This window comes from Monopterus albus, unplaced genomic scaffold (genome assembly GCF_001952655.1).
Source record: "Monopterus albus unplaced genomic scaffold, M_albus_1.0 scaffold20.1, whole genome shotgun sequence".
NCBI lineage: Eukaryota > Metazoa > Chordata > Actinopteri > Synbranchiformes > Synbranchidae > Monopterus > Monopterus albus.
This window is the reverse complement of record NW_018127900.1, coordinates 3,543,876-3,557,622: the sequence shown is the minus strand read 5'-3', so window position 1 is coordinate 3,557,622 and position 13,747 is coordinate 3,543,876. Positions and strand designations below refer to the sequence as shown.

The 13,747-nt window shown below is 39.9% G+C and overlaps 1 protein-coding gene across 2 annotated transcripts in view; it reads left to right on the top strand.

Annotated features, from left to right (window-relative positions):
- Nucleotides 1-13,747, top strand: part of LOC109956547 (ADP-ribosylation factor-like protein 15) — a 107,237-nt gene that overhangs the window by 46,231 nt on the left and 47,259 nt on the right. For both annotated transcript variants that reach the window (XM_020593763.1, XM_020593762.1), the window contains exon 4: nt 4,668-4,876. In XM_020593763.1, coding sequence (XP_020449419.1) covers nt 4,668-4,876 — 209 coding nt within the window. The remainder of the gene's footprint in view (nt 1-4,667; nt 4,877-13,747) is intronic.

The following is a 13,747-nucleotide window of genomic DNA, read 5'->3' as shown; positions in this document are numbered from 1 at the left end:
GTGTTTTTCTGTCAATATGGGGTGCTGTGTGTACATTAATGAGGAAAAAAATGAACAAATGATTTTAGCATATGGCTGCAATATAACAAAGAGTGAAAAATTTAAGGGGGTCTGAATACTTTCCGTACCCACTGTATCTCATACTGCTTTTTTTTAGTTCTTTAGTTTTTGTTGAAACATGATAGTTTTTTTGAGCACTGCCTTAGTTTTGTGTTTGCTTCTAGAGTTAGTATTTCATCATTTTAGCAAAGACATAAAGCTGCTATGGCAGCAACTAATGAGAATTTTTATTGACGACTAATCTGCCAGATAATTTCTTGATTGACTAATTGTATTTATTTGCTCCATAAGTTTTCATAAAGTAGTGGAAATGTCTCCGGAACATAGTGCCTTTGTATACAGTACAGTCATTACGAGTCACGGCTCCCAAAATTCAAACCGTGGTTGTTATACATTTATTTACTCTATGTAGAACATTGAATACATAATTACTGTGTTTTTCAGCTTCATCTACTACAGAGGGTTGAAAAAAACATCTTGCTTATTTGAGTGAGAGAAGCAGGGATAGATGGGCTGGAAAAGGAGTTTTCCCCAGATCAACTTTCTGTCCATATGCAACTTTGAAAAATGTGGTCTGTAGTGCATTGCTACCACAAAAAAAGATAAAGTGATATACAGTGACAACACCATGGATAAACTGATATGTAGGGATTCAATCTCACCAAGCTATTTCCTGGAGACCTACAGTGAAGTTTAATAGAATAACAATTAGTCTTACACAAACACTGGTGATAAATGTTAAGTTTGAGTTTTGCAGGAAACTCAAACCTACCCCATAGTTGACACACTATTTTGCATCAGCTTTTAATAACTCTCCCAGGGATTAAATCAATCTTGGGAAAGCAAGAGATACCAGTTTCTTTGGCCAAGGGTAGCCTCAATAGACTGTTGTGTAATGCAGGCACAAGATGTGTTTTATATTTTCTCCTGACTGTCAGTTTTTGCTCTCTTGCCATTACTAACATGATAGTTTGCTTTATTGTTCCCTGCACCTATACATTAAACCAACAGTAAAATGTATCAAGGGAAACGAAAAGGATGTTGAAAGCTACTCTGGGAAGCGAAAGTCGTAGCTTAAGATAGACATAGATGTTTTTAGGCGACATGCAATAAAAACACTCCGTTGTAAATTTCATTGTATTTAATTGTTTGTTTGATTAGGGACAGTACACATTGTTCAGCATTCAATGAATGTAAATATGTCTGATTTATCCAAGAAGAGTAGTTTTCATCTGTTCATGCTGATGTTAAAAATTTAAGGTAGACAGTCCAGTGGTAGATTCTTCCTACAGGTATATCTCAATGCAAAATGTATCATAAGACTGTGCTATACTCTGTGATACCTTTAATGAGAGAATGAATATTTCTTATACAGTATATATGTGTGATTATTTGTTCACAAATCACTTAGATTCATTACATTCCGTTTGGCTCTAGCACAGTCAAATGCCTTTCATTATTTCATTAGCACTGTCAAAACCCATACAGTAAATGAATGAGGCAACAAGTCTTCCATCTGATGAGTCAGTGCCTGACAGGGACAGTAAGATATACGACTCTCACTAGTAAGACGTGTCTTTCACTAGCTTGATATTTTTACCCCCCATGTTACACTGCTGGGTTTTGGCTAATACCATCTGACTGGAATCTAAGTATAAAACTTGTGTTTTTAAATGTATTTTTTATTTATTTTATAATTACAGACTATGTGTACAGGTTGTAAATGCAAGTAGAAAAGAAGAGAGGACAACGAGCAAAGGAATGAGGGCTTACGCATGGTGCAGCTGATTGATGATATATACTAGGGCTGCCAGCATTCCCCAAGAATCATGACATCATGTTTGGAAATCCTCCTGTCAGACCAATAGGTGGCAGAAGCTGCCACCGAGATACGATGAGACATAACGGACATTCCACCATTTCCCGGCAAGGATGAGAGACACTTCCTAGTCAATCTCTCAAGTGCCACTTTGTCTGATAGCTTTCCACTCCAGTGAGAGGTGTGAGTAGAAAGAGTGGGGGAGGACTGAAGGAAGGGAGGGAGAACACGAGGAAAGGGAGGTAAAATGTCACTGACAGCACTTCGTGATGTTTAAACATTTGCCAGCCTCACAGTTTGTCACTTCTTGGCAGTTACCTTACTCTGAGCAACAATAACGAAACAACAGTTCACAAGATTGCAAAGGAAGTAACCTCACCAGACGGAGGAGGATAATTTTAACCAGCGAAAGTACATCCGCTAGAAGCAAATGCATGTACTTGCGTATGCAATGTGATAGGAACCTTTATAGTTGTGTGTATGCTGACATATTTGGTTGAGTGTGTGGAACGAGCATTTAGAATGATTTAATGGAAAATGTTATAAAAAAAAAAAAACAACATTCAGAAAAGTTCATGAAATGTAATCAAAGTGAGCAGAAGACGCAGAAGAGGTGGTGACACTCCCTTGTCTTTAATTAGAAAACGTAAAAATCTGAAATTACAATAGCCTATACTGTGGAGATATTAAAGGGAGGCAAAATACAGAAGTACCCTAACAACTGAAATTGTACAGATGATTTTTCAGTGATGTGCAAAATTTTATTACTCCTTCCTGCCTTTGTTGAGCATCTTAATGAAATATCTAATTTCTGCACAAATCAGAGTTCATCACTGGTTTGGAGTGTGAGAATTTAAAGATTTTGGAATATTTTTTAAAGAATAAACAGTGTTATTACCTTTTTAAAAGTGGAACTTACCAAAAATCTTCAAAGCTCACCTCCTGTTAGCTGTTGAAACTTTCTGGTATCCCCATTAACAGAGTGGCTGTGGTCAGTTTGTGTTCAACAATAGATTTAATTTTCACAAGAAAGGAGCAAGATGTCCCAGTGTTAGAGGAGTGTGAGTAACAGAGAGGATATGACTAACATAATATGGCTTGTGGTGTTGACTGAGTTTGTCAGCATCAATAAAGAGAGGGCGAAAGCAGCAGCTGTCATTAGTTATTCCTGACCTTAAGAAGAGCAGATTTTTTTTTCCCATGGACTGAAAAGTTATCAGAATTGGCTTTATTGGCTAGGTGTGATGGACCCACAAGGATTTTGAGTCTGGTACAGTGGCTTTCAAAGAGTATTCACACTGCGCTCTTTCTAAAGTCCACTGTCATGTCCACTGTTTTGAGCGTGTTCAGCTCCAGGTTGTTATGACCACACCACAGGACCAGCTGTGAACTTTAGGAGTGTAATAGAGTGGTCCCCTTATAAAATGAGAATCTGCCATAAATGCTTACTGTTAGGTCACAATGAATGTTGGTCATTATACACCCTTGTGAAAGGGTGAGCATTTTTAGATTCAGTATACAGCACGTGTCCAGTTTGCAGAGAAAGCTTTAGGCCAGAGTTTACGTTACAGCTATAACAGACTTATTCTGTTTTTCCATTTGGATATGAAAATTGTGTGTTTGATTGTTTTTGAGAGGCACGTGGTTGCTGAAGATTGTAAAAGGGCTTTGTCCTGGCATTAACCTGTCAGGAAAAGCCCCAGTCTGAAGATCCAGACCCATTAAGCTCTACTAATCACATTGTAATGTTATGCTTCAAGTGGAAAATAACTAAGGTTATCAAGGCAATGGCTGTTAGCATCTAGACCCTGAGCAGGGGCCCCAAATTTGAAGACGGTACATAGGAATGAGAATAACAGAAAGTGATGTTTGTTAAAAAAAATGTCTCTTTCTCTTCAAATGCATTGCCTACGATGTCAGTAAGAGAAAGGAAAGGCCAGTAGTGCAATCAGAGCGTGGTGGCAATAAAAGTTGCTCTACTTACTCATTCTGTGAGCAAGTGGGTCTCTGCCTCAGATTCCTTACCCTAACACATGAAGTTGTTATGAACTAAACCACTGTGAGTGGATGTTCTTGCTCCAAATTTGCACACAAAAAAGGAACCATATGTTGTTCGCAGTGAACTCAATGTCAGTCTCTCTTTGAAAACAAGCCCAGACTCCATTTGAAAAATGCAGTGAGTATATGTATTTACTTTAAGGACTTTGGAGCTCATTCCTGTGTTTTAACAGTAACTTGAAGAGTTGCTGAGAAATATTGCATGAAAAGGCATAGCTCAAAATTCATACCGCAAATTGTAGTGGTTAAGACTTTACACAAAAGAGGGGGAAATAGATTTTTGAATTTCAAAATAGTATTTTACATGATTATTTTCGCTTAAATGAACGTACATCATTTCAGACATCGGTTTACCTGGGGAAGATCATGATGATTTTGGTAATGAAAATTCGCTGCCAGATTCAAGAGTCTGTGATACATAAATTTCACAACAGGTACATTCAAAGTGAACAAAGATGCTTCTTTATAAATAAAAGTATTGGGTGGTTCTTTGCGAATTTAATAACTTGGTGTGATTTGCTTATGATGGTCAAGAATTGTATTGTAGTTTCTAATGTGTAATATATTCTGATTATAAGGATTTATTGTTAACAGTGTTGGTAATTTATTTAAAAAGAAAATGGGTTGAAATTTTTTTTGGTGTAAAGCATTCAACCATAGGAGCTGTTGACAGTTCTCATGGCAGCAGTAACATCCCAGACATTTAATGGCATCATTCGTCTGTCCACAGGAGCCAACAACATTAAGAAATATTGGAGTCGTTACTACCAGGGGTCACAAGGTGTAATCTTCGTGCTGGACAGTGCGTCATCAGACGAGGACCTTGAAGCAGCACGTAATGAGCTGCACTCGGCTCTGCAGCACCCCCAGCTCTGTATACTTCCTTTCCTCATCCTTGCTAATCACCAGGACAAGCCTGCTGCAAGGACACCAAACCAGGTAGCCTAACTTGTTTGCAGTGCTTTTTGGTAATTTATTCCATCTCATGAATCTCTTACTTCAGTTTCTCACATACTGTAAGTAAGCACTGCAGCTTCTCCAGATTTATGGAATAAGTTTTGCATTTATTAATTATACACATTCAGACACACAGGGAATAGCCACACTTTGAACATGAGCTTGCAGGAAAGTCCATTGTGGCTGGCCTGCACCAGTTGGGCATGTTAAGGTTCAGCCCCAAACTCATAACATAGGCTTTATGCCATGTGGGTCAGCTCCCGCAAAGGTTAGGTGTAAGAGTCTGATGCATTGCCACATGGGTGGCAGGCCAAGGTGAATTCTGGGCTGCTCTGACTTATGCCCATGAAAACTGGCTTCTGAGGTGTGAAATCGTACCTCTCTGTTGTTTACAATGTCATAGCTCGTATGGGACATGAAGTTGTACCAACTACATGTTACTGGATTAAACCTCTATGCACATCAGTGACTTTTTAACTGAACTGCTGCACTGGACATGTCTGGTACAGAGTTAACCAGGGCGAGTGGTGCCAGGTGGCTATGGTGATGCATATAACATCCCACCCCCCAAAAATGTGTTCCTAAGGAAAAGGCTGTTACTGTTGCTTCTGCCCACAGCTCAGCAGTTTGGGGTTTCCAGTTTTTTTGGAATCACTAGGTGGATTTCAAGCAAGCCCACCACCATAGTTTTGCATGGGTACTTCAAGACTTGTGGGTAATAGTGGACCCAAATGTTCAGTGAATGTGAACTAGGAATATCTGGCTGAAACTCCTTTGCATGAAGTCTACAATTGTAGAATTATGTTAGTAATTTATTTTTTCATTTGAAGTTGGAGACATGTTACCCAAGTGTGCCATGTTCAGAAATATCATTGCTCATGTGTCTTTTAGGAGTTGTGACCAGAGGGTCTTGTCAGGTGCCTTTCATGTCGGTAGCATGATTACCTGCTGGGGAGCACAGTTGGTTGAAAAAAGTTGTCAAGCTGAAGAAGTAATCTTGTCGGGCTTGGCTTACCCAGAGGAACTCTGTATCAACACATAAGAATCTGCAGTTGAGAAGGACTGCAGCTTCTGTTGTTGCAGGAGCAAAAACTTCAGTGTGGAATGAGTTTGGGGAGTTCCTGTAGAGATATTTTGGTTGGCTTCCACAAGCTTCTGGCAAGCTGTCTGATGACTCAAGAAGGACTAGGGGCTTCTCAGCAGGGGAGGATGACCACTGATCTCAACTGGGGATATTACTGGGCAGAGTGCGAGGAACACTTTGAAAAACTTACAAACCCAACAGACATGCCCTCTGTAGAAAGTTACAAGATTTTTGTAAGGCTAAATGTTGAGCTGTCTTGTTTGTCACATCTCTACAGTGTTGCAACACAGTGTGCTTTTGTTACACAGTCAGTTAAACTGCTTGTACTAACTGCTGAAATCTTAAATTTGTGTGCTTGAAAGGAGGCAACCAGTTGTTGAGCAGTATACAGTGGGAATAGTGCAGATTCCAGACTGTTGTGGAGCATTGGACCAGATTTTTATACCTCACTGCAGAAACTTGGTGGGTACTAGTGGCAGAAATGCATTTTTCTTGCAGGGTGTCTTGGTTCACCTTCAGGGCCAGGGTAAGGAGCCTAAACATAGAAGGTGCTTGAAGGAACCATTGCTCCTTCATATTGAAAGGAACCTGTTAAAGACCAAGGGTAGTGTTTTTGTTATGGTTGGTTTTCAAAACATTCCATACAGAGACTAAAACCAGCAATGAATTTCACCATATTGTCTGTGAATCCAGACCCTGGATTAGCTTGTTGCTATGTGCTGTAGACCCCCACTGTTGTCCAGAAACTATTAAACCCACACTAGTGAGCTACACTGCTGCTCTAGGGGATATGTTTCTTCCTCACAAAAAGTGTGAGGTCTGTTTTTTTGGCCATTGAATGATATTCCAGCATGGTCGGTCCCTCAAATGCTCTAGTACCAATTCTTCTGTTAAATGCCTTGGTAATCAAATATGTAAGAGCTACAGTATTATCAACACATCTATATCAGCAGTTCACTTTTTGTAATGCATCCATCTGTTTCACTAGGTTAGAGAACACAGGGCATGTGCTTCCAAGATGCTTTTCTCTTAAATCCCTTGTCTGTAAATGGTCCATGAAACAGCTTTAGGGCACTGGAGCACAGATTTCCCAAATTTTTGGTTTGCCTCTATATTTTTTCTTCCTATTGAAGGCATAGATTTTGTTGTTTGTTGTTCAGCCATGTGTCATTTAATCTTCCAAAAGACACTCGCAGTGTCATCCATACTTTTAGGACTGCAGACTCCACATTGTGGTGCACAGGTTTTGCTGTTCTAATCCTCTCTGTATGTTGAGTAGGAAACAGTGTACTTCTGACTGACGTCTTCCCAGCACTGGCCAACGCAGAACCCCGAGTACAAATGTTTTGTGCTAGTCTTGTCTTTTCTTTTGTCTTGAATAACAGTTTGCCACTCCACCAGCAGGCAGGCTGTAATAGTTAGAAGATAGCAGAAATGTCATGTAGTAGGAGTAGCAGGTCATGTCACCACCTCCCCTCAGGACAGAATTAATCACTGCTTGTGGAGGCAGGAATAAAAAACAACACAGCTAGGATAGTCTGTCTGTTGCACCTTTCTCTCTCCCTCTCTCCTAGCCATGCTCTACCACTCTATAGTACTTTGCTCAGTGAAGGAGCCTCTTGGAGTAGGATGTTATGGTTAGCATTCCCTGTGCAATGCTCACTCGTGTTTCAAAAATCTGGAACCTCACTTTCCTGCAGAGGCATATTTGGAGTTCTGAAGGATAACTAAGACAGATACCTGTAGAGAGGGCCATCTGCATTTCCCAGCCTAGACCACCAGTGTTGCGTCAATTCTGACTCTACTGTGGTCCAAACTTAATGCATTTTAGGAAAACCTATGGTTCCACCTGAATCACTTTAACTAATTATTATGGATTGGTTGTACTTGAACTAAAGCCGCTATAGTCACAGAAACTCATTAATCTTATTGATATTTTAAATGGCAACTGGTCTCTCAGCGCTAGTTTGTTTGTTGGCCCCCATAACATAGCCAGTTAATCCAGTCTGTGAGCTGCCCACACTTTCCTATGGGTCTTAGCGTGATGTGTCTTCTGCTGTATTTGACCCATCATCACATCAGTCTCTGGAAGTATTGACTTTTCTGAACTGTTTGCACACACTGATGACACGTGAGACTGGCTTATGGGGACGGAGGGATGAGACAGATCCTGATTAAAGGCATTTTCGCAGCATCTTGAGAGGACCGCTGCAGTTCATAATGAATGACTTACATAAAGTGAGTTCATCGGGGCAGCTGAGGAAGGTGATGTCATTACTGATGCAATAGTTTTCATACTCTCTACTTTTATCAGCTAAGACATTTATGTGTTGTGCGTATTTTCATTTTCTGTCCATAAATCAGAAATCCATACATGGAGACTGTAGTAATTTTGTATTTTCACTTGTACTAAAGCTAATATCTTCTATAGTACATTGCAACAAAGAAAAGTAACATCCACAAGACACACCCCAAGTAACTTTTAGTGAGTATTTAACACTTTTGTGCATACAAAAGAGATGCTTTATTTGTCGAGATTTTCTAAGCATGTGTGTGTTTGGAATTGCATCTTCATTATGAGTGTTACCATGCCTCTGTGTGCATGTTGTCATCTGACTCATGGTTGTGTCACTGAAGGAGCTTAGTGTTCAAGTGACTCAGAAAACAGAATTTTAGAGCAACTATGAAAGAATTCATTTACTTCACCTTTTCTCTTGCACTCTGTCTTTGCCTCTATACTGTATATCAAGCTCATGAATGAAGTAAATTAACTTTCGCTTGGTCTTGTTAATGACAGTTCGGCTTGAGGTAATTGTGTGTCACAGTGTTTAAAATAAAATATTTAAAAAAGGGTGGAAATAGACTGCTCACTCAACCACTGGAGAGTGCAGAAGGGCAAACTCTATATGTTAACCAAACATTTTCTCAGCTACCACAGGGTGGAGTTTATTTTCAGTTCTCCATGAGTTCCCATGCTATTGCGTTTATTTCACTTTACAGGAGCTTTCACTCCTATGAGGCTTAGCGTCTTGGAAAAATAATAGAATAAAGTAGGCTATATGGCCTGGAATCAAACTTTGTTTTTAGATTAGGTTCAACGTTATTGTCATTACCCATGTACAAGGAAAAGGCAACTAAATGCATGTTGAACCAGAAGCACAATAACAGCAGTGAAAAGTGCGCAGTATCAACAGTATGAACAGTCAGAACTAATTTACTGATGGATATGTACAATTGATATTCACAGTAAGATATGTAGGGTAATGTACGATATACAACAGACTATGTATTCAAATTACAGTAATGGACAAGGTACATTAAGCTTAGGAACACCAGTGCAATGGGATGAAATGGAATGAAATAGTGCAGAATAAGAAGATAAGTTACATGAGGGAACAGTTCAATGGATGTAAATAGTGCAAAGATAAAGATAAACATGGAGTATCTGCATATGAACAGTGTGCACATGAATACAGAGCAGTATCCTGTGAGTAGAGTATGTGTATGTTAACAGATCACTTCAGTGTTACAGGTAACAGAAGCGTATTGCATGAGTCCCGGGAGGAGACGTTATGTTGATGCAAATGTACAGATATAGTCCTTCAAAAATCAAAGACCTAACTTATTAATAAGTACTTCATTCATGTAAAGCCTTAAACGCACATAGGCTCATTAACCCAACCAGAAAAAGGTAACAACTCTTAGCACTGTACTGGCTGGTCTAGTGTAAGCGTAGTGTGTCTCCTCAGCCGACGATAAGAGGCATAATTAAAGATACATCACTTCCTATTTCTAAAACATTATCATCCTCAGCCGCAGAGTTGCTGGAAGCATCACAGCAGAGTGAGCCCCAGAAGGTTTCACACTATGCATAGTGTGTCCAGTTGCGCTTCTGAAAACACTTCTCACACACACCATCACTCATTTATTTTGGTTATTAGGAGTTTTTGTGCTTGAACTGTGAATTACCTCTGACTGGATTTGCTGCGTAGCTGCTTTAGCTGATTTTCTTGAAGTGTTAGTGTTTAGAATGAGACATCTTATGCTTACTGCATTATTGTGTTCTCAGTGCTGCCATGTGTGAAACAGTTGTTACATTGAAGACGTACAATGAAGTAAAAGTTTTGTTTCTTTCCCGAAACTCATTTTTAGGTCCAAGGTAAGTAAGTTAACCTGATTATTGTTGTCTATCCATTCAGCAGCTATTTACAGCTTGAACCACCTTAAACCAAAACCTTAAACCACCTGTCCTTTATGGAGTCTTTTATAACTCCCACAAAAATAGAGAGAAATCATGGTTACAACCAGTGATACAGCTTTGTCTTTTCCTGGAGGACCCAAACAAACTTACAGGTGCATGTGTCCTTTAAAAGGTCTTGTATAAGACACCATAGATACCATCTATGTAATGCATTTTTGTTAATCATTTCACTTTCCTTTAGCTTTTTCCTGAAGGTCTACTAAGGGTCACTGGATGTTGTTTTTGAGCCAGTGAGACTACTTCACAGAAGCCTTTGGTTCGTAGAATCTTTGCACTATTCACTGTGTGATTGGCAGGTTAGGAGACAAAGAGAGAGTGAATGTTTTTTGTTTTTTTAACCATCACACATTTGAACAGTAACACACTGAAGTGGAAGAGGTAATACTTATATTTGTATTTGTGTCTTTAGTAAATTGCTGAAATGACTAAATACATTAGAGAAAAACAGTAAAGGTTGCAATAATATATATATTTTTTTTTACGCTGTAAAACGTTAAGAACCTTTTCAACAAGAGTTATAACCTTTGATCCATCATAACAATTTGCTTTGGAAAACCCGGTCTGGTTACCGCTTTAGTAACCCCCCTGAAATGTTTAAATGATTTAAGCATGTCTAAATGTTTATTAGACATATCACTTGAATTTAAAACAAGAAGTTATGCATAAGGTATGTATATACAATATGTGTTGCATGGATATAATGCTGCTGTAGGTCTTGCCACAGTTTTCCTCTCTATTTCCCCAATGTACCTTTCACCTGGGGAGCCTGTGACACGAGGAACTGTCTTCATCCTCTTTGTTTTCAGAGGTATATGTACAAATTTGGATTTATCCAACTGTCCTGAGATTAAACTTGGAGTGCCCTTAATTTTGATCATTTCAGTGCTCAAGTTCAAAATAAATTGTTTTAGATGTCTTACAGCTGATGCGTTGTACCCGTCTCATAGCACTAGAGGATGAGAGGAATCCATGCAAACAAACATTTTATTGTTTGAAGCACAAACTTACTACTGTTTGCTCAGGATGCGATATATGTGTAAGGAAAATTAATGCTCAGACTACTCAAAGTGGCTCTTCTATAGTAAAAATAACTTTTTCAACAAGAATATTTAGAGGCATCTTAAGCATATGTTTAATAACTGAGGTTCTCTTCTACAAATTATGGTAAATGCTTCATGTGAAATTTAAAAGCATCCTGCATGTAGTATGAAAGCTGACATTCCCTTGGAAAATCATTATATGGTCTATAATATTACAACCATGGATGGAAGTCTGTAGTGTGTCGGTCAGTGAAGGTCTGTATATGATCTAGATTGCCAAATTGTATTAGTCCCACAGATGAATGAGATTATGTATTGTTGGGGAGTTTTCTTGGAACATGTGTTTGATTTTGCAAACGTTCTGCTGCAGACTCCTGAATCCTGCAACGGGTTTCCATCGGAACTCTGCAAACCTCCAAAGACAGCAGCTGCAGGTTCTTGCTTCTTGCAAATGTTTGACAGGCACCACCCATGAAACAAGCCCAAATTTAGTTGGTCTGAGTTCTGCTGGCAGCAACTCTGGCGATGACACTATACACAAATGACGTCTCCGTGTTGGCCGCCTTCTCACAGCAACCACTCTGTTGACAGAACAAGGTGGCTCATTTCCTTAACACACACATGCTTGCATTTGCTAGTGCTGTTTTCTGGGGTACTCCTTGTTTATGTGGTCACATTAGTGTGTTAGGGTGTTTCAGGTATTGCTAGAGCAATGGGTGACAGAAGGTGGCGGTGGGGTAATACAGCTCACTGGCCCTGTTAAGGCCTCTGTGCTGGTGCAAGTGTTTTTCAGGAGCAGAGTAGGTCTGGAGGAGGTAGAAGGAAATGTGGGACAAAATTCCTTGTTGACATCAATCTCCTGCCATTGGGGGGCCCAAGGAAGCTGGGGAGGAGTGGAGGGGAGGTTACCCTGTTGATATAACACCTCAACAAAGCAGGTCTGTTTGGATGGCTGGGCCTAATGGATTGCGTCCATGAAGGGCTCTTGTTTTAGAAAATGCTGTTAGTGTTGTGCATGGAGATAGAGGTCTTTATGGTTGTACGGGTGCTTGTGTTATCTGAGGAAGAGACAGTAGACTGAATGAAACTGATAATAATTGCATGAAGAGTGGCAAAAAAAAAAACTATGGAGCCCAGGAGTGATTCACAGAGAGGGGGGAAGAGAAAAGGGCGAGAACTGAAGGTAGAGTTGGCTTGAATATACTGGGAGAGAATCCACAAAGGACGAAAGAGGGGGAGGCAGCAAATCTAACCTTGTGAGCTACAGTGGCAGCTCCTATGGGTGGGCGATATAGCAAAAATATCATGTCACGATTTTTTTTTCTCAGGCAGGCTCACAACCCATGATCTTATCACAGATCTTTTTCATGTTGGTTTTTAAGAGTATTTTGCAAGCAATCGAACAGAACTGAACAGTGCAACCAAACTTATTTCTCTGTTTAGAAGATTAACCCTACAAGGTAACAAAACCTAATTGAAACAAAGAATAACAGACCGTTCAGCAGTACAACCAGACCATAAATCAGTTGTTGTTGTGGAGTACTACAGCAACAGAATGGCCATGTCGTAGCTGGGTATCTCGCACTGCAGATCAACTATTTTGAAACCCTAATTTTTCCACAGTTGTTTTGAGGAATCATATCCATGGCCAGGTAAATCGGTTACCTATTTCCAGCACTTACTTGTCCTGTCATACACAGTATATGAATGAATGGCCTTTTCCCGTTAGGGGTCGCCACAGTGAATCGTCACACTGATGATTCGCATGTTGGAATTTTTCACGTGTTTTACGCCAGATGCCCTTCCTGATGCAACCCTGACCTGAACCCGGGCCGCAGCAGTGAGCGCACTGCGCCCTAACCACTAGTCTATCGGTAATGGTTTGTTTTGGCTCTGTAGCTGCTGGCTGTATAGTTGTAGCTGATGTAAGCATTTAGGGTCCTCTCACTGTTTGACTGCCAGCAAACTGTTTCTGGTGCTTTTCTTTGAGGGGGTTAAAAAGGTTCATTGTATTGCTATCTAACATGTTAATGCTATCCTTGTAACATTTGCAGATACCTGTTGTTTGCACTGTCTCTCTTTTGGAAAATCCAAACCAGTTCCATATTACCGATGTTGTCCTTTGTATCGACATCCATGCCGCTACAGTAACATAGGGAATGTGACTTGGTACTATACGTGGTGTTGCATGTTGTCTATAGAACTGCAACCGATAGAATGCCAAAACTGAAGTTATAGTGTTTGGCCTGAGTACGTCTGATGACCTTCCCCTGGTAGACTTAGGATTCTTGGGGCAGTATGTGTGACCAGTGATCACTGACTTAGGTGTTAAAATAGACTCCAACTTGACAGTGGAAAGCCAGATAAATGTGGTCGTAAAATCTGTTTTTTTTTTCTATCTTAGGCAGTTAGTGAAGGTAAAGCCCTTTTTGTTGCGGCAGCATTTTGAGACAGTGATCCATGCCTTT